The 27,356-nt window shown below is 35.7% G+C and overlaps 1 protein-coding gene across 1 annotated transcript; it reads right to left on the bottom strand.

Annotated features, from left to right (window-relative positions):
* On the bottom strand, positions 1–27,356 carry LOC105059366 (phenylalanine--tRNA ligase alpha subunit, cytoplasmic). The gene is made up of 18 exons (XM_010942640.4): positions 27,122–27,356; positions 26,905–27,027; positions 26,696–26,788; positions 25,124–25,180; positions 19,118–19,176; positions 18,742–18,834; positions 16,979–17,069; positions 11,382–11,419; positions 11,255–11,293; positions 10,519–10,595; positions 10,348–10,432; positions 10,180–10,279; positions 6,741–6,837; positions 6,296–6,367; positions 1,590–1,656; positions 1,380–1,505; positions 697–751; positions 1–624 (listed from the first exon to the last, which is right to left on the bottom strand). The coding sequence occupies exons 1-18, from the start codon at positions 27,266–27,268 to the stop codon at positions 571–573; spliced, it is 1,473 nt and encodes a 490-aa protein (XP_010940942.1). The 5' UTR covers positions 27,269–27,356; the 3' UTR covers positions 1–570.

The raw sequence follows: 27,356 nt of genomic DNA on the forward strand, positions 1-27,356 counted from the left end.
TCAGAGCAACAAAAATCAAGTAACAATTCCATTACGCACGGTATGGCTGTCTCATGTTATCCCAGGGACCCAAACAGAGGCCCCTAATGAACTTCTCACTCTTGGCCATGCTTATGTTTTGCTCCTGCAATTATGCCAAGACAAGCACATATAGATGAATGTCTAATGACTTAATCAAGCATGACCGACGTTCCAAGATACCAAGTACAATAAATTTAGTCCTCGCCATGCTTCTATTTGCCACAACTGCAATGGCCTAATGCATAACTTCCGTATTCCAAGACAGCAGAAAATACTCTTGAACACCCATTGCATTGGTGGGGTAAGCACGCTGTGAACTTTTAGAAGGCATGACCACAATCTTTGCTGGTTTCCTCCTCCATTATCTCTGACTTCACAAGCTTTGAATTTCAATGAGTACAAGAATTCAGGATCACAGAACTTATGACTTCTCTGAAATATTACCTGCTCTAAGAGCAAAAAATGATCCACCTATATGTAGTGATAATTAGTGCCGAGAAATTTCAGCAGATGCATCATGACCGTATCACTCAAGCTAACGTAGCAGATCTAGAGCAATCCCAAGCGGCAGATTGGATTGTTCTTTATAAGATTGAAATCCACCTGCAAATAATGGAAATGGAAGCTTAGATTCATATTATTCTTATGATCCTATGACAATTGAAACTATCATACCTTGGGTCCAAAGAGATCTCGAATGTTGTCGATCCCATATAAAATCATTGTGGGCCTGGTTTACAAAAAATTAAAAAAAAAATGAAGAACAAATAAACATATTCATAACAGCTCTAAAAAGATGATCAAGGGACTCGAATGCAATTTTGACCAGAAAGAGTTGCATTAAAGATCACCCAGACATGCAGGCCTAAGATATTAAATATGTGCTAGTCACACCAGAAAAATGCCAACACATTGCTGGTAACATGTCTAAGAATATACCACACAGTGGAAGTAAAGATGGCAAAGGCAGTGATCACAGTAGATTAAACATGTCTAATCATTTTATATTTGTTGCCCTCTAACATTTCTATACTAGATTCTGCACTTTGGCCCTCTCCATGTAAATATTATATTTGATGCCATTACTTGAGTTCACAAAACTCCAGATAGAAGGGAGATCCCACGCCAATCCAATCATCCACCAACTCGATAACGAAAAGACTGAAAAAATTGGTCAGCTTACACTTGCAATCATAGCAATTCTAAAAGTTCCACTACAACAATTGACTTGTTTTTTAAGTTTATTTTAGATATAATTTACATGTCTCAAACAAATAAAGCTGGCATTGCTAATCGAGATGCTTCTGTGATCCAAAACCAGTGACAATCCTTTCAAAATAAATGAAGTCTCAAATTACCTTTCAAGAGAAAGACCCCATGCAATAACATTAACATCTTGAGGAAGACCCATAGGGAGCAGCATTTCAGGCCTAAACATGCCAGAATTTCCAACCTCCACCCATTTCTTCAAACCTTCATGGTAACTGAAAAGCAGAACCAAATGAGATAACAGGCACAGAGAGAGGCATACACCAAAATCTTCCAATAAATGAGAAAAAGCCTCCCACCTGAAAACCTCCATGCTTGGTTCAGTATAGGGATTATAAGCAGGTTTGAATCGCAGCTTGGACATTCCTAAAATCCAAGGTAATAACAGATATATACTCAGTAAGAAAGAAGCACATGATGTGCCAAAAAACTAGGTGCAAGCTAATTGTAACTAAGGTTTTGAATTGCACAAGTTTATAGGATTGCTTATCCAGACTGAACAGGAGAAATCAAGAAATGAATGTCTAAGGCATTTGTACAATAGCAATGCAAAAGCAGGATATACTGGAGCAATTTGACAAACAGCACTGACAAATGGAAATGCTCAGAGACTAACCAACTGTAAACAAAATCACATGACAACATACCAGCAGGTAATGGCATAAGAACATACATGAAAAAGGACAGCATTGTAATTTAAATTGTTTACATTAAAATTTTCGGGAAAAGGATTGAAAATTCGACTTCTGATTAACAACATTCTCCGTGATTAAAAGCAACTGCACCTGATGAACTTGCTTTCAATTTGGCCCTTGGATTGTTGTTTGTGACATAGAAGATGAATTGGATTCAGAGTATCAAACATCATCTTCTCTTCTTTTCATCCGAACACTTTTCAAGTCTCAGGGAACTTCGAGGTTTGTAGAAGCCCATTTTGTCCACCAACAGAAAAGGGGATAAAAGAAAGAACGAGAGGGAAAACCTACGCAACCTTGTAGGGTTGCTCTAAGCTGCATGCAAGTAACATGGTAGGTTGACCAGCTAACCTTAGTCAACCAAAGTTGCCTTGGCTAGCTTTTCTTCACCAATTTAAAGAGTGTAGATGTTGAGGTCCATGTCTAAAATGTTTTCAAAACTTTGATTACATCATACACTTGAGTAGAAGCCACCTACATAAAATGGAATAAGACTTTGTAAGGATCTCCTAGCAAGTTTTGAAGGGCTACCCGACTTGGAACTAATGTTTCAAATAAAGAATTAATTAAACCTCTCGAGACCTCGGATGAATTGAGCTTTTCTATCTAAAATTGCTCTATTTGGGCAATAAGCCTAAAAATGCTTCCCAATATCATAAACCAAAAGGGGTAGTTTTAGCAAGCAAAAGCATGACAGCATGAATACATTCTCCATGCATGCACATTTAAATCATGTAGAAGAGGGATAACAAAAAGGTAATGCATGAAATATAGAGTATTAGTTTGTCTCATGATTGAATGCTACACATACAGACACAAGCTGATGAATTTTAAAAAAAATCATGGATTTTGAAACATTGATATTTTGTCTTCAAAATCCAATCTCTAATAAATATGATATACTAGACAGAGTTCTGGAGTAAAAGATGCTGAAGCGCCTACAATCTAGTGAGTTATGCATTGCCATACAACTAGGTGTACAGACATGAATTCACACATATACATACTTACAGCAACAGCATCAATTTCACAGCCATGCCTAACAATCATATATCATTAGACATGTAACTGACGATTGACGCCAATCAGCATGATCAGCATCCAAAATGTCTAGAAACATAATTTTAAATATATTGGCAGCTCATTACTTGTGCATCAAAAACTAAATTAAAGGTTCTTCAACACCAGAACAGAATTTGTGTTAATCTATGGTTGGAAACTACCTAAACCACTTGGCAGACATATTTTAAGATATGTAGAACAAATGGCCAATGTGGATATTAAACTTGGAGTGATCATCACGTATTTTGTAAAAGTGCATAAAAATGTTAGTTAAGACCTGCAAACAGTAGTGTCTCCAGTAGATTCATCGATACATATGAAAGTAAATGAAACTGCATATTTGAAACAGCTATATATTATGACATACTTTCATGATATTCAGACGAGAGCATATAAAAAGGGGGCTTCAACCTAATAATCAAGCATCAACAAGAATAATAAAAGACAGGTGGATCAGCTTCCTATTAGATAGAACATTAACACAAGAAGGTAAATTGCACCTACCATAACAATAGAGCCTTGCATAAATCAAAAATATGTGCAGCAACCTATAAGATTGTCCATGTGAACTCATTTCTCAAAACAATAGGGAAAATCTTCATAGTTAATGCCATTTTTATTCAAAATATCCTAGAATCTAAAACTTTTTTGGCAAGTTGTCAGGGTGAAGGGAAAAAACAAAATTTCCACATGTCGATCTAATAGGTCATGTATGATTTGCCGTCTACCAAATGTATATATAAGGCATCCTGATGAAAGTAAAGGATATTTTGCAGATTTATACCAACCGATCTTTTAATGAAATTCTTGATCCTGTGTCTAAGGTTAAAAATGAGTAATTTTCCTTTGATCTCGGCATATATGGATCTCTGGGCAATACATAAAGGTTTCTCTCTTTTGACCTTTAAGTCCCCTGCACTTTCCATATCCCTAATGCATCCATGCTTATTTGTTCTGCTAGAATTTAGCATCTAATGGCTTGCACAACACTGCCCCTAACAGGAATACTTTGTAAACAGGAACTGATATGGACAATCTCATATAGTAGGACATAAGCTTAGCATATATGATTATGGTAATGGTTTTGGTTGTGGCCCAACAAGTTTTTCACAGGCAATAGATGTAGTTTCAGCTTTGGATCTGAAAAACCTATGACAACACTGCATTGTAATAGTTATTAGCATTTTAGTCTCCAGAATTATCCTTTTTTATGTATTCTATTTTTACATAAAGACCTATAGAAACTAATACCTGTATATACCAGTCCTACATTAACACTAAAGCAATAGTCCAATGTAAAGAAAAGAACAATGCAACATCAATATTGCACTAGCACATAAATATTTGATCACCTAAATACCAGTAAGAAGGAAATTAAAAACTAATTAGGAGAATAATGCCTATTTTATATTTGCCTTACCATAGATATTCATGGAAAAACAATTGTTCAACTAGGTGCGTCATCAACAAAATGTCGAGGATTTAGACAAAAATAATTGATTTGTAAGAGCCTATATATAACAAAGGTATTTCCATGAGTTGAATGCAGCAAACTAGCTACCAATACTACCAAAGTTTACAAACAATGACAAAATAATTAAAGAAATTGATCTAACCCGAAATTCAGGTTTTCTCAATTGCTCATGCTCAGACATGCTTGTTCATGCAAGCATGTGCATATTTTTAATCCATCTTGCTTTATTTGTTCTATTTTGAAGCTCAATCTCCACAAACACACTGAAATGCAACCCCAAACCAAGATTCCTTATGAGGGGTGTTTAACACTAGATTATATAAGCTGCCTCTATCTTTAAATACTAAATACTGAAACTTTGGAAAGGGGTTTTCTAAGGCTGTAGATACCGGTACTGAATCACATACCATTTTTTCCATTGGAATGGTATGGTATTGATAACAAAATCTACTGAACTTAACATATTTCGAAAAATTGAAAAACCATCAGTGCTGACCGGCATGGCCTGTGTGGTATTGATACTGCTGTTTCGATGTCCCAGCACTGGTACTAATGCCGATTTCATGCCAGAATGGTATGGCACCAAATATCCTTAAAGAATAGATATCACCAAAAAGTAACCCAAATATTCTTTAGGTATTGACGCTAATATCAAGATGCAATCTAGATACATTGGAGCAGAGGATATCCACATGGTTGAATTTGATGTTTTTTGCGCATAATACAAATTCCCTAGCACAATATCATCTAGTAACAATGGCACTGTCAAAGTGTATTTAGTTTAGAACTATCTTAATAATGTGGTGAAGTTCACAGGTCACAACCAAATTGGTAGTCTATTTTGTACATTATTATATATTCTTCTGAAGCTTTTGGAATTTTTGAACATATGCCCTTGTAATATTGTTTATTTGTGTATAACTCACTTTTTTACTGTCAGCAACGATATGTCCACTGATTCCCAAAAAACTTTCCCAGTTAGTTGTCCATCAGCAAATAAGAAATGAAACCAAGGTCCACTATCTTGGTACCGGATACCATATCAGTACTTCACCAGTTCGGCATAGTACCGTATGCATTCTATGCTAAAATAGTTTCCAAACCATTTTTCTCAATGTTTATCTCGGTAAATCTCGATATAGGTCGATACGTTTTGGTACGGATCAGTATGCACCTCCGTATGGGGCAGGACATCCTAGAATGAGCGGTATGGGGCTTGTACCAACTCGAAGTGGGGTTTCATACCAATTTCCTTTCTGTACGATATGGCACACCCCGTACCAATTTCCTTCCGATACAATATGGTACATCCCATATCAGGCAATATGGGACGATACAGCAGACCATGCAGGAAACATTATATGCACCAATAAGTCCATATCATAATGTTGCAATTTCATGATGTAATTGTCCTCTTATTTCTAATGTTCTAAGACAATCAAAACATTTGTCATCCAATGGTAAACCAAAATGAAGAATGACACTTGATTAGATTCAAAGTAAGTTTCAAAATCTTATGCTTAAAGAGGGCCTACCACCTAGGCACCAACTTAAAAGCTGGTAGCCCTGAATTTTCAGGATTATGTCTTCTTTCATCACAATTTAGCATTTCTCCTAAATATTATCTTTTGCAAACTGAAAAATGGTCCGCAATTAATTGCTATAATTACATGTAGATGGATCGACACAAAAAAACATAAAAGCATGATCAGAACTTTCTTAAGAAAGAGTGATGGTGCGAAACTGTGGGGAACGGGCAGATGCAGTGTCATACCAAGGCGTGTAAAGAAGTCCTCCAATACTCCAAGCAGATCAGCAAGGGTGAGCCCATGATCGCATATAAGACCTAAGATAAGAGATCAAAAGACAAAATGGATCAATAAGAGCTTGATAGCATCTTAAATCACAAGTGTAAAGTTATTTAAATCAGCATAACTTCGACATGTGATATGGATGTCATGTCCCAGTGTCTAGAAGAAACTGACATGGGAATATTCTAAAAATTGGACACAGAGACATTGGAGTATATTATATATGTAAATGTAAATATGATGATATGAAGTGACACAGTGTTGTGAAAGATCGCAGGTGTCCAAGTGCCCAACACATCAAAAAAACAAAAACAAAATTTGAACCGTGCACGTAACACTGATTTATACTTTTCTATGATGATTCATTCAAAAGATACAAAATGTAGTATCAATGTTGAAAAGAGGTACCTTCAATCTGATGGAACTCTGCAAGATGAGTCCGGTCTACTGCTTCATTACGAAAAACACGATCAATAGAGAAATACCTCTTAGGCCTGAAAGGTTTCTGAGCAGAGTATAACATTAATTAGTAGAAAGTTCAAGAAGATAAAAATACCAGCACCAGCAACTAAACCTCAAAGAACATAAATAAATTAACAAAGCTACTGGCTACTGCATTCCAATACTTTATATACAAGGAAATCCAAATTTGACTACTCAATTATTCTTAAAACTTCCCAATACTAATTTATGACAATTGTCAAAATCAGAATGCCTTGAAAAAGGCTTCAGGACTTGAAAATTTGAAAGTACAAAACAATAATCTTGTCTTTCAACTTGAACAAGTGCAGCTTAAGCAAACCAAAATGAGAACTTGAATATAGATAGAGAGATGTGAGTCTGGCTTCAGGTGCTTCAGGATCATCGATAGCAGTGATAACACAACATCACATTCCCAAGTATAGTTGGGAGAGACAGGATCATCTCCGGCAAGCATCACAATAGTGCTGTAATTAACTTAAAGATATTATTCAAATATCATGTATTGTTTTCAAAAAAAAAAAATAGTAACAAAAAATTCAACCTTGCATACTTCAGATGTGCACGACTAAAGCAGTTAGGTTCAGAAAGCTTAACATGACCATGTATTTCATCTACATCAAAACTACTATAAACAAATAGTTGGTCTTGCAAACAAAAGTTTGGTACTTGCATTTAGATAACCAAGGTTCACTATGCTAGTACTGGGGCCCGTACCAATCGGCGAATGCACCATTTTGTACAAACCCATTCCTTTCCATATCGGGCCCAAACTGATGCAGCCAAAAGGATGGGGAAGAGGGAGAACAAGAGATAGAGAAAGGCAGGGGGGAAGAAGAGAGAGGGAGGGGAAGGGAGGGAGAGAGGTGGTGAAGCCGGCGAAGGCTAGTGGAGCAAGGCCTGACATGGCAGCAAGAGCGGGGGAGAGAGAATGTAAGAGAGGAAGAGAGAGAGGGGGGGAGAGAGGGAGAGTAAGGGATACCGGATTATCGCCGAGGCCACCAAAGTGTCGCCAAGGCCGTCGGGCCCACTACCAACTTCATCTAATAGTCGGCAAAATAAAAAAGAAAATATAGGCCCTTAGGGGCCTTGGTGGCTCTCTCCCACTCCTTACCTCCCCCCTCTCTTTTCCTTCCTTTCATTTTCCTCACCCCCTCCTTCATTGGTTTCTTGTTTCAAATGTTAGAACCATCCCGCTCCACCGCTAGCACGACTCGATATGCCCCGAATCAGGTGGTTCAGGACAGTTGCGTGTTCCTTGTACTAAAGAAACAAGTGTTGTTGAAGGCAATCAACTAGGCACCTACCTGGGCTAGGCTACCTAGGCCAAATGCCCAAACCTACTTAAATGCTTAATGCACGAATTTTACATATCTATATATATATATATATATATATATATATATATATATATATATATATATATATATATATATATATATATATATATATATATATATATATATATATAGAGAGAGAGAGAGAGAGAGAGAGAGAGAGAGAGAATTCTTTGCCTATTTGAGCAAAATATGATACTATTGCAGATCATTAAGGCTGCCACTGATCCAGGCAGTAGGGTGATTACTGTGTAGGTGACAGTAGAAGCCAGAGGAGGTGGTGCCAGGTATAGCATTTTTTTCCTCTCCCTTTCTCTGACACATGCCCCAGGGTAATCAAACAGTAGTCAGGTATGGTAACCAACTTTTGGTACAGGAAACTCCTAAACTTGCATGGTTTGTACAGGATGGAGTCTAACTCTAGGAGGCAAGAATTAATTTATCAAGAATGGAAAACAGGAAATCATTTTACAACATGACCAAGAAATGCATATCAAAGTCTCTCATTGTTCACATACAACACAGGTTTTCAGCTAATTGTAGAAGCAATAATCATTTCAGAAATCAACCTTCCTACACCATACAAGGTTCTAAATGGTTGAAGAGCTAAGGTGTCTCTAACAGAATATAGACTACAATATAATCATGGCATGAATTATTGTATTCTCTTTTATGTTGCAAATTGAATGATGAGTTGTATGGTATTAGATATTCAAAAGTTGTTTCAACTCTAATTTGAAGTAGACTGCAGCACGTAACCCTTTGATTTCTCAAAATTCTTCCACCCTACCTTGAACCTGTACCCTGAAGCTCAAATCACTTCTGACGCAAAGTAAGAAAACAACTTCATGAATCATGAGATCAACATAATATACACAAGTACATATTAACCAAGGCGCTCCTTTGAAAGAATAAAAGGATGTCAAGCAAAAAGTTGAAGATCCATGAAGTTTAAGGTTTAAGGCGCCATAAAAATCTTAGGAATAACAAGAAGATTCTTATAGGATTCAATGCTTTTCCTAACATGAACAGCGTGGACCCCATGAAGAAATCGAAGGCAGAGAACAAGGAAAGTCGCTAGAGCAGGAATACAAAAAAAAGGCACATTATTGACACCACCAAATTTGCAGGCCACTTAACATTCCATGCACAGGTCCAGAACATTGAAAGTCGACATGAGGATAAGAGGAAGAGTTCGAAGAGCAGGTCTCACCTTGCTGTGCCATGAAAGGATGAAAAGGAAGGAACAGATGAGTGGGGAAGAGAGTTTGTAGGAATCAGGAGGAGATTATGCACTCAGGAAAAAGAATTATAACAAATTGATAATCTGAACTCTGAAGTATCAGAAGCGAAGCCAGTTCTGACAAAAACCCATTTGAGTTGTAAAACTTATTCTTGTGTTTTATGGAAACTTGTAACACCAAAAACTTGATTTTGTTCTCACCAGACATGCAGTTGAACAACAAAATAAGTTGCATGTAAACTAGATTCCAGAGAAATGGAACCAAAGAAACTGAGTAATCTTCCTAATACCGGCCTTCTTCTGGTTTACACTCTTGTTTTTGTATAGATTTTTGTCCATCCAAATCTTTAATATAACTACACAATTCCCATCTCCAATGGTCACAGCTAATAGCACCTATAAATTCAAGATGAAGGGATTTAAACTAGAAGATTAATAAGAAAATACAATGAAACACAATAACTGGACTCCTTTCACTTCTACCTCTTGGCTTCATTTAATGGTGGATAACCTAGAACAAATGGCCTATGAAATGTTCAAATCAAATGTTTAATAATCTTCAGTGTTTTATCAGGTTTATTGCATTTAACTCCTTCACAAACTCAGTCAATGTTCATCTCCACACACCGAACACATAACTCTCAACGTATATAAGAATGTTTTACTTAATATATTGCATGTTTGGAACAAATAAGGAAACTATCATATATTTGAAACTAAAAATATTATCAATTAAAGGCATAAACAGTTGAAAATTAGAAATCTCTGAGATTGTGAGTATGAGCACCTGCTGAGCAAGCATGTAAAGCATTCTCGTAGAAACTGCAGTTGTATGAGTTCGAAGTAGGTTTTTGTCTGCTTCTTCTCTTTTCCAGTCATATCCATACCTGTAAAGTACAATAATATCAGTAAGAAACATGATGAATATGAATCATCACATAATTAAAGAACATACCCCTTGGACCCATAACCACCAGATTCATGAACACGCTTTACCCTCACCACATAATCTTCAGGTAATTGTCTTGTAGCAGCAGGAACTGCAACACCAAAGCATCAGATGACCTTTTATTCCAGAATATATCAGGAAACATGCAAATTTCAATCAGATCTCGAGGCACTAGACCTTTAAGAAAGAAAGTGTCATGTGAATCACGAGCAGGGTGCTGTTGCGGCTGGAATAATGCATCAAAATTCCAAAAGCTATACATAAACCATTGAAATAACCATCAATAAGAGCTATGATACTAAAAAATTAACTACAAAAGCTCATAAGGAGGTATATACAGGCAGGTGCGCGGACATGGAGACAAAGTAGAGAATTTTCAAAATACAGGATATAAAGAATACCAGATATAGACCTAAGCCATTCATATTGAGTTATATCATAATGATAAGAGTGTTGATATAGTCATTCGCTCTAAACTGAAAATAGAAAATGCGCAATTTGACATCTTAAATATCATGGAAAAATATCCATTTCTAAACTCAATCATAGAGAAGATGTACATAATTTTATGACTTCAGCATAGTAAAATAGCATTCAGGTAGCAAACCGCAACCTTTTACATCTGCTTTGTCCAGATTGTTTTTAAAGTATATATTTCTACAAAAAAAAGTAATATACGGAGCCAGGATGTAATGACACAGGATCTTGTTTGACCTATAAGTTCAAGTTTATCATATTCTCCATTTCCATGGAACTTGCTACTCCTTATATACATCTTTATCTCAAAATGAAATTCAGCTGGGCAGACCATCATCAATTAGTATGAAAGATTGGTTAGAGTATGTTAACCCTTCACACACTGCTTCTCATGTTAATGATTAAAGCATGATACAGAATTGGTAATCCTTGCTACCTGCTTTCTACAAAGTTGTTTGTTGGCATCTCCTCGAAACTGCACGCACCAAGAAAGTATTGAGAATCACAAGCAGGAACACAATTGCAATATGTAACAAGTAAAAGAAAGCTTCATGTTTGCTTACCCCATCTGAAGGAAGATATTCTGGATTTCCTCACGAACCTGAAACGAAGTGAATTAGTAAATTTGGAAGCTTCAGCAGAAACAAACAACTTGTCACTGACAGATTCTGAAACTGACTTGGCAACTCACACAAAGCTAAAATTGTGAAACGTCCCTGATCTTGCATAACATCCAAATTGTCAAACACAATCAATTTTTCTCCTTTCTTTTTCCAACGTTAGTTTCATTGAATTAATGGAAAGACACTTAAAAAAATTGATCATGCTATATTTTTTTAACATGCATATCAGCACATGTTGAATTGTCAATGGTTCACTGAAAACACAAAAATCGAACACTAGGGGTCAACCCACAATCAAATTGAGAACTCATGACCTGGCTGCCACAGCAGTTCAATCTGGCTCACCGACTCAGAATATTGGTTTTCATCATCAACCTCTTCATTCATAAATCTTGAATCTAACAAGAGGCTCCAAAAGAAACCAAGAGAGCACTGAACACTACCATCATTCAGGTGCTGGACACCAAGCAAGGATTTAACTCCTAGCAGGATGGCAGGGCATCCCACCATTCTAAGTGTCAGGATGTCGCACCCTCCTAATGAGTGTTAGGAGGGGATGGGGCATCTGCTGTCCCGAGTAGCAGTATGCATCACGAACATACGCTGTCCCGAGTATCAAGATGCATCACATCTTATTCCATGAAAAAACTAGGACAATCTCATTCCATAGGATCAGAATCCTTGCAACCTATACTGTGCATCTGCCAAGATTCACCCAACTCATGGAAGAAAGACATATAGATGAACAACAATAACATGATTGGTGTTAATTATTGAGATGAAATGCTTGATATTGCAATGGCTAGATTGATAGGCATTGCAATAGTAAGACATCCTACCATATTTATGATATGGTAGGTCCCAGTTAATGAGTGATAACAAACACAAAGTATGATGAATATTGTCGTCAGGATCAGATATTGCAATGGCTAGATTGATAGGCATTGCAATAGTGAGACATCCTACCATATTTATTATATGGTAGGTCTCAATTAATGAGTGACAACAAATGCAAAGTATGATGAAAATTGTTGTCAGGATCTATGGTCCACAATCATGACCAAAATAACTTCAACAGTCCAGATCAAATCCCCAGATCAAGGCCAATATTTACTTAAGATCAAAATTGATATTAGGGTCAACTTGTGGTTCATACAATCAAGGTTTCATGTCCCGATGGGATGGGGGGCATCCCAGCCATCTCGTCATGTTTCTATGAGAAACAGGACTCGGGACTCTGAAACCCATCCACTCACAGAGACACGAAGAAAAAGGAAAGTAAGAAAAGAAGAAAAGATAAAGAAAAGGCAAAAATGAAAGGAAAAAAGAAGAAAAATGAAAAAAAAAAAAGGAAGGGCGAAGAAAAGAAAGAAAAATAGAAGGAAAAAAAGGATGATAGAGGAAAAGAAAGAAAAGACCGAAGAAAGAAAAAAAAAAGGAAAGAAGAAGGGGAGAAAGATCCAGGATATCCACGAGGATGCATGACCAATACTGCTGTTAGGACGGAACGAGACAGTAGGATATGCCATTCCATGGAGAAATCGGGATACCTTTGTCCCACAGAATTTAAAACCTTGATATGATCATTAGATCATAAGATCTAGAACCGCCTCTATCCAAAAAAAAAAGATCTAAAATGTAGTCATGTTTTTATACGCTAAAGCTATTAGAATACCCATCTTTTAACATCCATTAATTTTTTTGACTTTTATAGTGACCAATTCATTATGATAAACTTCCAAAGCATCGACTTAGCAATGTCCTTTAAATTTTCAACATTTAAGAGCAAAGAGAAAAGATATTTAGCTGTTCTCGAGCTAAACCTAGAGCTTAATTTCTTTTCTTATCGCCTTACTATTTTTGAAAAATTGATTCCTCCTCCAATATCTTACCTTAAAGGAGAAATAAGTTCAATAAGCCTTTATCTAAATATATTATCTTGGTCAAATAACTCCAGATATTCTATGGACTTATGTGGTGAAATAAAACTATACTTACTACTCATACATAGCATTTGTTTCTTAACATGATATATATGAGCTTATAGTTGTTGGAATATGTAAACTTTCTTAAATGATGGTTCCTAACTCATCATTCATTCAAATCACAATTTAATCATGCTTCTCACTTTTCATGTTCTTCGAAACTTCTTTTTAATGTTTAAAAAGAAATCGAAAAGAATTTACAGTTTGCTTCTCACTTATACATAGCATTTATTTCTTGACATGATATGTATGAGCTTATAGTTGTTGGAATATGTCAATTTTCTTAAATGATGATTCCTAACTCATTATTTATTCAAATCACAATTTAATCATGCTTCTCATTTTTCATGTTCTTCAAAACTTCTTTTCAATGTTTAAAAAGAACTCGAAAAGAATTTACAGTTTGCTTCTCACCAACATGTTGTGAATCATTCAATCTACTTTGACTCCCTCTACAACTCACAACATGCTCTTAATCTTAACAATATTGATCATAAACATTTCCTTAGTACACAAACTTCCTAGAAGGGGGGAAGAGAAAAATATAAGCAACGACCCAACTTCATCATTAGCTACCAAGAGAAGCATACACAAAAAAGGATTATTTTTCCTTTTCCACATCTAATCCTAATGGCATCACTCCCCAAGCAGACATGACAAATAAATCAATAATGATTCATCAAGGATGAAGAAGGCCAATGAACAACCATGTTTTAGAAGTAACAGCTATATGGTGCAAAAAAGGAAATGGAAGCTTTGCACATTATTTCTTGTCTATTCAATTTACTCAACACTATCTTCCCATAGTGCAATCAGGCAACCCATCAACAATTTACCATGACTGAACGATCAGACATCTTGTTCACAACCATAGTTTGCCAGTAATGATTAATGAGGCTTATAGTATGTACGGACTTGGTAAACAGTTGTGTCCATAATTCCAGTTTGTAGTCGAGGGTTGTATATCATAGCAGAAAAGAAAAACATGGTGCAAAAAGATATAGGTCCCTCAAAGTCTATCTGACATAGCAAGTTCTCAAGATGTTTTTTAACTACTTTAGAATCCACAGGTGGTAGATATTCAAAGCAACCCCTGTATTTTGATGCCTTTAAACTCATTCACAATTAAGGATAGATTCCATGTCCATCTCCCCCATAGTCCTTAATCTTCACCACCAATCACTTCCCAAATACTAGCAAATAACCACAGTAAATTTAAGACTCCAAGTTTCCCTTCCTGTATTTTTGTCAAAATACCTGTAGATCTAAAATAACATTGTTCTATAGAAGAATTCAATCAAATAATGACAGGTTCTTGAAGTTCTTGAGTTGTCTATCATTGATGCTATTCATACATGCAAATTCAACCCATAAAACCTTTGGTCTTTTTTCCTCTCTGTTAAAGCACCAACACCTCCAAAACCGCACCAATAATTCAAACTACAAAACCCACACCAAGCCCCTTGCTACCAAACAGTATATTTAATTGCAATGTTGCATACCATAGATAATAAGAAATTAATGGTCATGATTCGAATTATTTATCAAGCAAGTGTTGTCTTTATGTTATATAAGGAAAACATAGAAATAGGCTGGACTTGATCATTGTCCAACATGTTCCTATGAAAACTAAGAATTATATATCCATTTTATCCGAGAAAATGACCTTACTAACACATACTGCTTACATGAATTCTGATGCATGCAAAGCTATGAGTCATCATTTTCATCCCAACTGTTAGTAATGGAAATTTGACTCTGATTGCTGGCAATGATTCCTTGATACATTATGCCATCTGTAATTTGAGTCCTTAGGGAGTCATTTATGGTGAAAATTAACAAATATGAGGGATTCTTGGAAGGTTAGATCAGATTGCAATGTAGCAAATTTTAAGTTAAATATCCACCTCCAAGCTGCTAAGCTCATTAGACAGATTAATCAAATAAAGCAATACAGAGAGAAAGATTCAGGCACCCATATGCCCTCTTGGGCATCCATTAAGTCCCTCGACACATGGGTTTCTCTTGTTCTTTTCTCTCTCAACATGCCATTTATAGAGGGGCCTTTGATGGATTTTCTGTGGGTCTTAAGGTCTCATTTCTTTGGGTTCCTTGTTGTGGTACATGTTCATCTTTTCTCTTCCTCAACTTCTACTGCTTCTTTCATCTCATCACTTGTTTTTCTTTAGCTTCTTCATATTCTCTTGTTTGCCTGCTGGGTGTTATTTTGAGTGCTTGTTAAACCTGACTTAATCCTTAAATGTCATCTAAGTTCCCTATATGTTGTCATTTGTGGTGTGGACCCCAATAAAATTGTTCATACAGCCAAACTAATAAGTCCGGTATGTAGCTTTTTCTGCACAGTGACACTATATATCCATTAATGCCTTCTATTATTCTTATATGATACCAGAATGCCCTTGTTGATGATTCATACAGAATAGGGCCACATTACATCTACTATTCAATGAATACAATTAACAAGAATCACCAAGTTGATACCGAGGCTCAAACACCCCAATTGCAGCTCTCCAGAAAATTACAGACCTCCATAAGAACCTTAACAATTCAGCAATATAAAAAGTCCCAATACATTTAAAACCTATGATGACTTCTATTTAAATCACCCATCCCTTACCCACCGATGGAAAACCACAAAAGCTCTTCTCTTGTTACAACTTTTAAAATGTTTGTCATTATCATGATATATGGTTGTTTACCTATCATCCTGACTTTAATATTTAACCAGACTATTTAAGTTTCAAGGCAAAAAGGGTGAAATTAAAGTGATCTCATGCAACATACTTGCTCTCAATTTTTCATTCTCTGCAGATTGCACATCAGGCAATTATCTTTAAAAAATGTCTTTATGGTAATGAAATCTTAAGCTTTAACGATACAAAGTCCAGTTGATGCTCGCCAAACTGTTGAGTGCATATTTAATTCACTCATTTATTAAATAGATGAAATATACTAGTGTTGATGCTAGACAAAATTTATAGTAATGGCCCATGTAATAGCATGGTTTGCACTATCATTCAGTACCAGGCATTCTGAATTGCACTCATAATGAACTGATACTCAGTAACCCCCCTTACTGAGTGTCAATAACAAGAACCAGAACATACCAATACTATATCAGTTGGATACCGGTACAGGTACCAAAACGGTATTGCAACCTTGTGTAATAGCCTCATAAAGTAGAATAATATTGTTAAACAACCAGCAAAATTGATATTCTATGAAAAGTGCGAATAAGCACTTACAAAAATGTATGATATAAATAATGCCTATTACTAATGATACTATGAATGGTTTAAGTATTGGACTCTATGTATCAGGTATCGTGGATCATATTAATAGGGAACAACTACTCTACAAGCTTCCCCTATTGAAACTATGCACTGGACTGGTGTATGGCACCAAGAGCCATATCAGTTATGTACCACTACAGATGGTGGTATTGGTACTAGAAACCTTGTCGCTGTGGAATCAAGATACATTTAAGACCCAAATAAAAAGAATGGTAAGAAAAGATGAGTTCAACAATACCTCTAGCAATGGTTGCAAATAGCCGACTTGGATTGGTTGCCCTTGAGCACAGAGGTTGTACTCCTTGAACTCCAAGTCCTTCCAATCACCCCTTAAAAAGGCAGAAATCACATAAGATTTTCCATCGCAATGATCTTTACAACATTGAATTGTACAAGAAGAATAAGCAAGCAAGCCTACTTTTGTCGGCATGTGTAGGAAATGGGTGCATTATATGAACTAGAACTAGAAACATGCAGATACAAGGGCAAAATGTGGAAGCTGGAAGATGCGCAAGGGAGAAAAGAAGACAGAGAGCATTCTTTTCTCTTACAATAGCATTGGGAATCTACAGGTTTAATTATAGAGGGCAATAACCTCTAAAAGTCCAGCTACAAAAGGACACACAACTACAAACAAAGAGCTCCAATAGTACAAGCTTCTCCCATTAAAATAGTAGAGATAAGATAAACAGACCACCAGTGAAGAAAAGCTAAATTAGGATAAATAATCTAAAGAAAAAGCTGAGTGTACATAAGGAACAAGCAAAAAAACTAAAAATAAGAAACAAGGTATAATACATTACAAGGTCCCAAAAACCACCACCTAATTTTGACCAAAAATACAACAAAATCTGCATTATTTTTGCATGCCATGTTGGCTAGCTTAGCTACATTCCTGATTCAGTGGAGAACAAAGATGAAAATGAAATGAACAGCACTTCCATATACCGCCATTCCTCTCCAATGAATCTTCTATTACTTTCATTCAAAGGATTTCACAAATAATACATGCAATAAGATTTTAAAAATCAGCAGCTTGTCTCTCCTAAATCCTCATTCCCATCCCTTACCACATCAGACATGACACGAGGTTCACCCACTGAAAATCACAAGTATGCAAAACCCCATATATATTACATGACATTTTACAAGTAATCAAAAGTAAACATTTTCCTTCACTAAACAAATCACATATGCATTGGCTATACCAAACACCTCTTTCACAATTAACTGAATATTAAGATGTTAAAACAATAAGGCCATAAAGAGGGCTTACTGTTTATAACACGCTCAAGGATTGAATCTCCTAGTTTGTTGCAAAGCAATGGTCCGCAATAATTAATCATAACAGTAAAATACCAGCAACATCACCAAAATTTCTCTAGAGAATGGCTGGAAGGAGTTTTTTTTTTTTTTTAATCTCTACATTCAATTATATACCAATACAACCTCAAAGCTGTAGCAGCAACAGATGGGCTTGCCCAAACCAAAGCATGCAGAAGACTCTTCAAAGATCTTGTACCATAAAACTTTAGCATATGTACAAAGGCGACATGCAATTTGTAATCACCAATGAAAACCAGCAAGTTGAGACTGAACATCAATTTAATGTTAATATTCAAATAAAGACTCCACAACAAGTGTTGTAACATCATATGTAACTTTAAAAATAATAACTTATAGCAAAGAATTATCATTTCTAAGTTCCTGACTGACCAGCATCTTAATGGTTTACAAAGCAAATGTCAATGATATTCAGGAAGCTCAAATATGATATCAATGATGAGAAATTTTCAAGGTGAAAGCTTTAACCAACTCCTTTTTATATATTGCTTAGAAGAACATTTTTACAGTTCGCAAACATTTAAGTTAATTAAGTTGCATTACTAACACATAACTTAAAGGTCAAGCAAAACTCCAGAAAAGTGTGGTAACATGCCATTCATCATGCTTCTTTTCTGTAGGCAGTGACATTCATTCACAACTAAGGGGAAGGAATACCTTTGCAGATGTTCTCGAGTCAAATCAGTTGCAGCCTTTTTCCTCTCTGGAGCATACTTAGGACCCTTTCTTAAAGCATAGGCCTTCCATGTCCTATAGATAGGCAAGTTCCAAAAATAAAGATGATTAGGAGAAAGAGCAGCAGTACAAAGAAAGTAAATCAATTCAGAATAAATAAATTTGCTGAGAATAACAATTTCTTATTAATCAAAATGTGTTCATCTAACATTATATTTCCAATTAGCTAAAAGCACCTGCACTCCCAGATATATGTGCAAGCGAGAGAGAGAGAGAGAGAGAGAGAGAGAGAGAGAGAGATCAAAAAACAATAAATAGACAGATTCATCAAGCAAATTGATGAGAAAGTGAGCATTACTGAAGGGTAATGAGCTTTCTTTTCTTCAAAGCATCAATGTCTTCTTTCTTATCAACAACCTGTAATAACAATAACATTAGTTTGGTAAACTGCAAAGATATGAGCATACAGGATCAGATCATCCATGTCAAGTAAATTTGATGATAGATTTAGTATATGAAATGTTCAAAAACATTGGAACTTCTATTCATTTGGTCAACCGGAGGCTAGTTTCTACAGCTTAATATTTCCAAATTAATAAGCCATGTTAACATTTCTAAGTTTCATTCTTGGTTCCTGTACTGGTACTTTGCCAGTCAGAATGGTAGGGTAGAGTACAACCTTATGCCAACACATGGTACACTACTGGAGTCAGCACAACACTCATGCCATGTGCTGCTACGACGGCATATACATAGACCCCGTAGTAAAACTAATAAACAGCAACTGATAATCAAGTTTGGAGCATAATCTAAATCCTTTGTTATGACTCCACAATAAAATAGAGATCAATTTATCACAAAGTAATAGAATTTTTGCTCACTATTTATCTCATCATTGTGACCAGATTGGATATGTTTATGGAAAACATTTCAACAGAAAAAAACAAGACTTGCTGGTGGAATCCTTTAGATATTTATAGAATATGGGAGAAGTATCACTAATGATAATGGTGGCAAATAGTTACGCATAGATTCATTTCTTGACTTACACCAGTCTGGGATTGTAAGGAAGCAGATAGTGTATTAAATAATCAATGAAGCATCCCAATAAGATAACTTCCACTTATGGAAAAAGGTCGAGCAAATGATTCAGCAGTTCCACCAGACAACAAATGCTGATATTCATGAATGATTATGCTTATATTAAAATGAAACTAGATGAGTAGAATTTAGTGAGGTTATAAGTCTTGGCTGAAATCTGTTTCAGTCGAGATCAAACCAAAACTGGCCCCTAGTTTCGGGTTTTGGTTAGTGTTGACGGTTTCAATCTATTTCAACCAAAACTGATCGTAAAGTGGCCATGGAAGCTCTTTTAAAAGCATTCTTTTGTTTTTTTTTTCCCTATCATATCTTTCCCAGTTCTTTGTTTACTTGAATACATCAACTATGTAGTACAAATTTTCAAAGGATTTTTTTTTACCTTGAGTTAAAAGGGGTATAATAATTAAAATTCTTGATGTCCAAGGCTTTTAACAACCCTTATCTCAATACCTTTTAAAGATTATTCTAAACCAAGGTTTTACATCCTGGTAGGACAAGGGTGCCCCAACCATCCCGTCCCATTCCTATGAGAAAACGGGACCGAGAGAGGATCGGGACTTCAAAACCCATCCATGCAGGGAAAAAAGAAGAAAGAGGAAAGAAAAAGAAGGAAGATGAAACAAGGAAGAAAGTGGAAGGAAAGAAGAAGAAGAAAAATGAAGAAAAGGAAAGAAAAGAAAAGAAAGGTAGGTAGAAGAAAAAAAGAAAAGGAAGGTAGGTAGAAGAAAAAAAGAAAAGGAAGGTAGGTAGAAGAAAAAGAAAGAAACGAAGGAAAGAAAGAAAAGAATAAGGGGAGAGAGATGGAGGATAGCTACCAGGATGTATGACCGGAGTGGTTGTCGGGATAGGACAGGACAGCGGGGTGTCCCATTCCATGAAGATACTAGGACACCTCCATTCCAATGGAATTTAAAATCTTGTTCTAAAAAACTAAATACAATATATGTTACGAAAAAATTATTCTTGTATACAATAAATAAAACATTCCATAACCTCTTTAATTGGAGGGGAGCCATCCCATGTTTATCCTTATGTCTATAAATACTCCCCCCTCCCCACAAAAAAAAAAAAGAAGAGAAAAAAACATTGTGATGATGATGATGATGGTCACTTTTATTTGCATGACTCACCTTGCAATAGTATGTGGTATTGTACTTGTCTTGTTAATTTATGTTTGATTGATTGATATTTGGTATTTTACAAAAGCGATTCATATACTCATATGATATATTTAAGGCAGATTCAACATAGTTTATTTCAAACTGAAACTACCCAAATGAAATAAATTATGATCCTAGCTACCTAAAACACGATCAAATGATGGGAAATGATTTGCCTATAGTTTAACTTCAACCTAAAGCTATCCAAACTGTATAATTTATGAATCTAGATAACTTAAAACACAATCAAATGATGGAAAATAATTTCCATCATTTTCTTTATTTTTCATAATTTTTATTTATTTTAAGATATTTTTTTCTTTTTTGGCCGAAAATCTGAAACTCAAAGCAAAACTATCTAAACAGTCAAAAATATCTGAACCAAAATTTTAAATCTTGGAATTTAGGACTTAAAAAGTTGTGAATATGAATGTAAGATGTGGGCTAATGGTAATACAAATTAGGGTCGAAACGGTAGTGAATTGATGAAATTCATGAAGTAAATAAAGAGAAAGGTGCGTAACAAAACAAAATGCAAATAAAATATCATCATTTGGTCATAAGACCGTCAAGACACTTCAATCTCATTGCAACATTGGAGAAGCAAATGCTACCAAGAAGCATTTTGTGTAACTGTTACAAACTAGAAAACTTGTCCATACAGCATAAATGTAAGAACAAATTTATATTGGAAATTGCTGTCAATTGCATTTGGCATTTGTAGAAACATCCCTAAAAGTGAAGGTCTTTAAAACGTATGATAGATAGACAGGGAAAACACATGCATGTTACATTTAAAATAAACATGTTTACATTTAAAATAGTAGGAAAACAAAAAACATGTAGTCGACTTTGGCAAGTGGGGTAATGAAATGGTGCCAGCAATAAGGCAAATATGATAAAGATAAAATGTTGTGATATATTCATGAAGAAAAATGTTAGAAACATTCTTCAAGAAGAATAAAGATTGAAAGTTTGAAACTAGGTGTAGACAAAGCTATTGACAATAAATTAGTCAGAATTAATGTTAAACAAAGTTGGAGAACTTGTTGAAGAGAGGACCTTGGCAAAGAGATGCTTAACAACCATTCTGAAACTAAATGGTCATAATGCCAATGTTAAGTGGTGATATACCATTGATAAGAAGAAATGATGAAGCAATGACATACTTGAACTTAAAAGATTCATTATTTTTTATTATGGTGACTCATTCTGAATCATGGATATATAATTTGGTATCAATGTTCTTCTTATTTCATGTCATTCATCTAGACTAGGATTAGTAGAGTAGATGAGTTGATACTGAAGTGTTAAATTTTCCATTTGTGACTCCTCATGCTCATGTCAAACACAAAAATCCAAGTTGCTATTTTTATTACATTGTTTTTGATACAAGTAAGAGACCAACAAGAAGAAAGCATGATAGGAGGGACAATTTGATGGTATTTATCATTCATGTGTTTAACCAGACAACCCATTCAATAGTTATTAGATAGAATAATTATAGTAATAAATTATCTGGCCTTGCATCAAATATTCATGGTCCATATGAATCCAAACTCCCCGGGCATTCCTATGTCAGGATACCTCCCATGTTATTGCTGTTGGAAGGAGGGTATGTCCTAAAAGCCATTTGGCATAATAAACATGATATCCTAATATATTTTTATGTGTATCTCGCATACCCTGATCGCAAATTGCTAGAGTGTTGTATCACACATCAGCCTTAGAGGCTAGAGCCAAAAAAGAGTCCACAACTGTCACTTAGGGATAGCATGACCAAGTAGGCAGTTGTCTATCCCATGAGGACAAGTGGGTCATATAGACACTTGAAAATAATTTATAGTTACAGGTGAGGTTAGGCATCAAACTAAAATGACCTGCCATTGTATACAATATCCGATAATGGATTAGAATGACTATTTTCTTGTTGTCATTAATTAGTTGACTTTGCACTAGCATGTGGATATATTTCATATGGAACAATCAACGGGATGAGCCATATCTTGGAAGCCACAATCAAAGTTGAGATGAGAATCGTGCATACATAGAATGCAAGCAGTCCCCTAACATGATGACACAACCACCCACTATGATCTTGGTACAATAAATTTGGGTCCAAACCTGTATATCGAATATGATACCCTAGATTTATCTTTGATAGGGAGCGCATTGATTTATTGTTCCTTATAATGAGTAGGGGTAAGGATTGTCCAACAAGGAATCCACCTATGGCAATCTATCCACACTAGAACAGAGACACATCAGACACAGAAAATCCTAGATAGTATTTAAATTAATTCATTTTTTATATTTTATAAATAAATAAAATATTTTATTCAAAATTGGTTTTGCATGTGCATTGATTCTCAATGGTGTTTGACACATGATCTAGGATTTTGGTGGGCCATGAAATCGATTGGCTATCAATTTGACAATTCTAATATTTTTCCAATAGTCAATCATGGATAAAGGAAAGTGAAGGGATTGAATTGCAAAAAATGGTTACTGTACATGAAGAGAGACTTTTCTATTCATTCTATCTACCAAGGTTCAGCACAATCATATATTTTATATGGGGAGGCTGGTCCAACTTGCTTCATTATGATTGTGGTCTGTCCATCAAGTAAGATGAGACATGGTAGATTAGAAATCCAAGCTTACCTCGAGGTCCCATATTTGTCCATTATTCTTCATCTTTTTCTCTCTCAAGTCCTTAGCAAACTTAAGCTCAATCAGATTGAGCAGACGAACCAAGACCTTGATATAGGAATTGGTTCATGTGGGCTGACAAGACCGAAGAAGGGGGACTAATGGACCAGACTGAAACCCCGGACTAGGGTTTACTGAGTGGCTGGTTAATAGGGCTAGCCCTAGCTGGCCAAACACATGCGGAAGCCCTTAGTGACTGCCACTTACCAAGGGTTTCCTATGGTGGAACCGCATGGCCTACTACCAACCTGGGGATGTGGAGTTTGAGTAGCGTGTGGTTTTAATATCTCATGTTAGGATCTCAAGCAAGAGGTCTCAAGGTGCCACCCACTAAAGAGAGAGACTGAGAGAAGGAAGAAAGAAAGAAGAACGAGACAAGGATATTTTCAAGTAATTCTTGGAAGGCCTGCTAGTTGTGAGTACTTTGTGGTGCCTATAGAAGTCTTCATCCATTTCCATGCATCTCATATTCATATTATCAAACATCTTTGCAGGTATTAATCTATCTTGATATGCATATAATCTATCAAAAAAGAGCAACCCAGTCTTGATGTTCACATCATGATGTTAGACTACACTATTTGCCCTTCAACTACGAGCCTTTCTAAATCTTCTCTCAATCTCATCCATGTTAGCCTTTTCTTTCTTAATGCTTTAACACCAATTTGAGCTCCTCTCCTTATCAAGGCCTAACCAAATTTTTGTGGCACATGCGTATACTATCTTAATTAATTCTCCAACACTTTATCTTCAATGAATGTGAGTTTTATGTCACCTTAATATAAACATTTCTCATCTTGTTTTTCCTAAAGTTTGACACACATCAATCGTAACTCAACTAATACCACAACATCATGTTTAGTTTGACCCTCTTCATTGCACAACTTTTCGAATAGAAGTATACTGCAGGATTCACAAACAACGTACAAATAATATCTTATGTACACACATATGATGGATTTTCCAAACAATTACCAACCTCCAAGTTACTTAGTAATGTCAATCAAAGCAAGATGGCTTTTTGCCCATAAGACAACTCAAGAGGTTGCACAATAACTAGAGGGTCACAACAAGCAATCAGAAGTATCGTTCAAGCATGATACACAACCACTCCAACATTTTTTTTGGTTACAAACTAAAACTACACAGGTGTAATAAATAAAAAATATTATAAGATTGATAAATTATGCATACCAGCAAAGCTGATGAGTTAAATCATGATACATATTGCATATCTATACTATTCAAGTGCTATAGCTGACTGCAACAACAAACTTCTCTGCAAATTAAAACTATCCCATAAACAAGTAGCAATATCGTACTCAGCTGTGAAAGTATGCCTATGCAATTGATATGAAAGATAAATCATGTGTAATAAATAAGCATGTAACCTCTCCATCTTCAATTTTTTTAAGTTGATCTTTGACTTTATCCTCCACATTTTCAACCTACAAAAACAATAAAAAAAAATGAATATCTGTTAAAAGAATATATCATCAGGCAACATCTGACGATATCTGAGCACAGTACAAACAAGGTCTAATCCTATGAGTTGAAGAATCATATAATGACAAATGCACCCACATAATATTACCATACTAGTATAAATTACCCTTAATTCAAAAAGAATTGATGCAAAAGAAGAAAAAAAAAACATGAGTATTATGTATTCCTGAGGTACACAATTAAGAAAGTTCAAAAATAATATCTATCTAGTTATACCATAAGCAAGTGAGCATCAGGGCTCATTCCACTCTATTCTCACAATGTCATAACTTGACTTGCAATTCAACCTACTATATCTAGTTCAACAAGACTAGCAAACAAGACCTAGAATTATCAGGCACATATTGTTAATGCAAGCAAACTAGCTTACTTAAGAAGCAATCTTATAGGGCATCCGAGCTAAGAAAGGTTGAATATTTTGTATTTTAACACTTAAATGCAGGTGGTAATGTTTAAAAATTACATACTTTGCACTGTTACTTGGCAGTGCTGGGTAAATTCTCAACATGAAAGATATTGAGCAAGGGTTGTTTCATATTTTAGTTACAGCATATTTTGATTTTTTTTTTTAAGAGAAATATGGCGTGTTGCTTTTTTATTCAAATAGTATAAAATATACTTAAATTGACTCATATCATGAACTAAGATGAATGGGATAAAATATATTTAAATTAAATCATGTAACTAATTAAGAAGAACATGTGGCTCATGTAATGGAACAAAAATATAATATGGCTCTTGTTAATTAGATAACATGAAGTCTTCACAATGCATCTCTTTGAACCATGACAACATTTTGATGTTTTAAGCATTTAACAAGAGTTGAACCTTCACGACTTCATAAGTTCGATCTCAAGCTGTCTAATGACCAAATGCCCTAACCACAAGAATATGCCTCTTCAAAATCTTATACCAGATACGTGGATTGACAAAACCATCAACAATTGAAACTAACAAGTAAAGAACATTTAGCATAAGTTTTCTTTTCTTGTATGGCCTATCTGTTTCACTTTTCATGGGACACGAGATTGGAACAACTGGAAATGGCAGCATATAGTAAACCTTGAATATGAAAGCACAGATACAAGGGCATCTAGAATTCATTTCATCAGACCATACAAAAGCAGAGTAAACAAACAAGAATGTTAAACTCTCCTAATCCACTGGTGCATTTTCAACAATTTATACATAAAAATATCAATCCAACAATGTGAACTTCTCATCACATGGGTGCAGTAGTCATAGTAGAATGGGCGTTTTTCCTACAGTTGCATAGCCTTCTATCTTGAGTGGCAGTATGAACCTTAGTTTTCAAGTGGATTTTGCAGTACCAATTAAAAATATAACCCTAAATACAGTCAGCATTGTCAATACCAAGTCCATTCAAAGCAGTTCAGAAAGCAAACTTACTTCCACGCATATGACAGATTCGAAAGATAAGGGCGAGAGAGTTCTACCTTTCTAAAGACCAGCTGTTTTTTAATCTCCACCCATTTGTTCTTCATAGCCCAGTTGAGACCTATGTTGACAATGTTGTCTCCCAATTTTTTCTGAATCGTTAATACTGAGTTGAATTAGTTCCAATGGAATCTCTTCCACCTCAGATTGCAACTTTCTTTAATACAATTAATTCAGATCAACATCTAACGGCAGAACAACTCCATACCTTAAGATCATCACGAGTGATTCCCTCAGGAGGAACAGCCAAGAAGAACTGCACCTCCGGGGAGCCATCCGCAGCATATGATTTCCCCTCGTCGGTGAGAACGAAGCTCTCCTTCTTGATATCCTGCGTGAAATCCGGAGAAGCATTAAGATTTTCTTCCGTCGCCTAGATCAGGGCTTGGGGATGAAACTAGGGTTTTGAGGGGGCAGGGGATGACCAGGCTCTCGATGATCTCGAAGCCGCGGAGACTCTTGATGACGTTCTCGAGATCGGTGTGGTCGATTCCGACGGAGGCGGCGAAGACTTGGGAGTCGGGGATCTCGTCCTCCTCCTTGAGGAACTCTAATATTGCCTTTTCCGCCATTGTGGAGAGAGCCGCCGCTGCCCGTTCGCGGACGGCTGCTTAAACCTCAAACCTGTCTAGCGTTTGGAGAACCTTCCTGCATAAAAAT

Source organism: Elaeis guineensis, chromosome 16 (assembly GCF_000442705.2).
Source record: "Elaeis guineensis isolate ETL-2024a chromosome 16, EG11, whole genome shotgun sequence".
NCBI classification, from domain to species: domain Eukaryota; kingdom Viridiplantae; phylum Streptophyta; class Magnoliopsida; order Arecales; family Arecaceae; genus Elaeis; species Elaeis guineensis.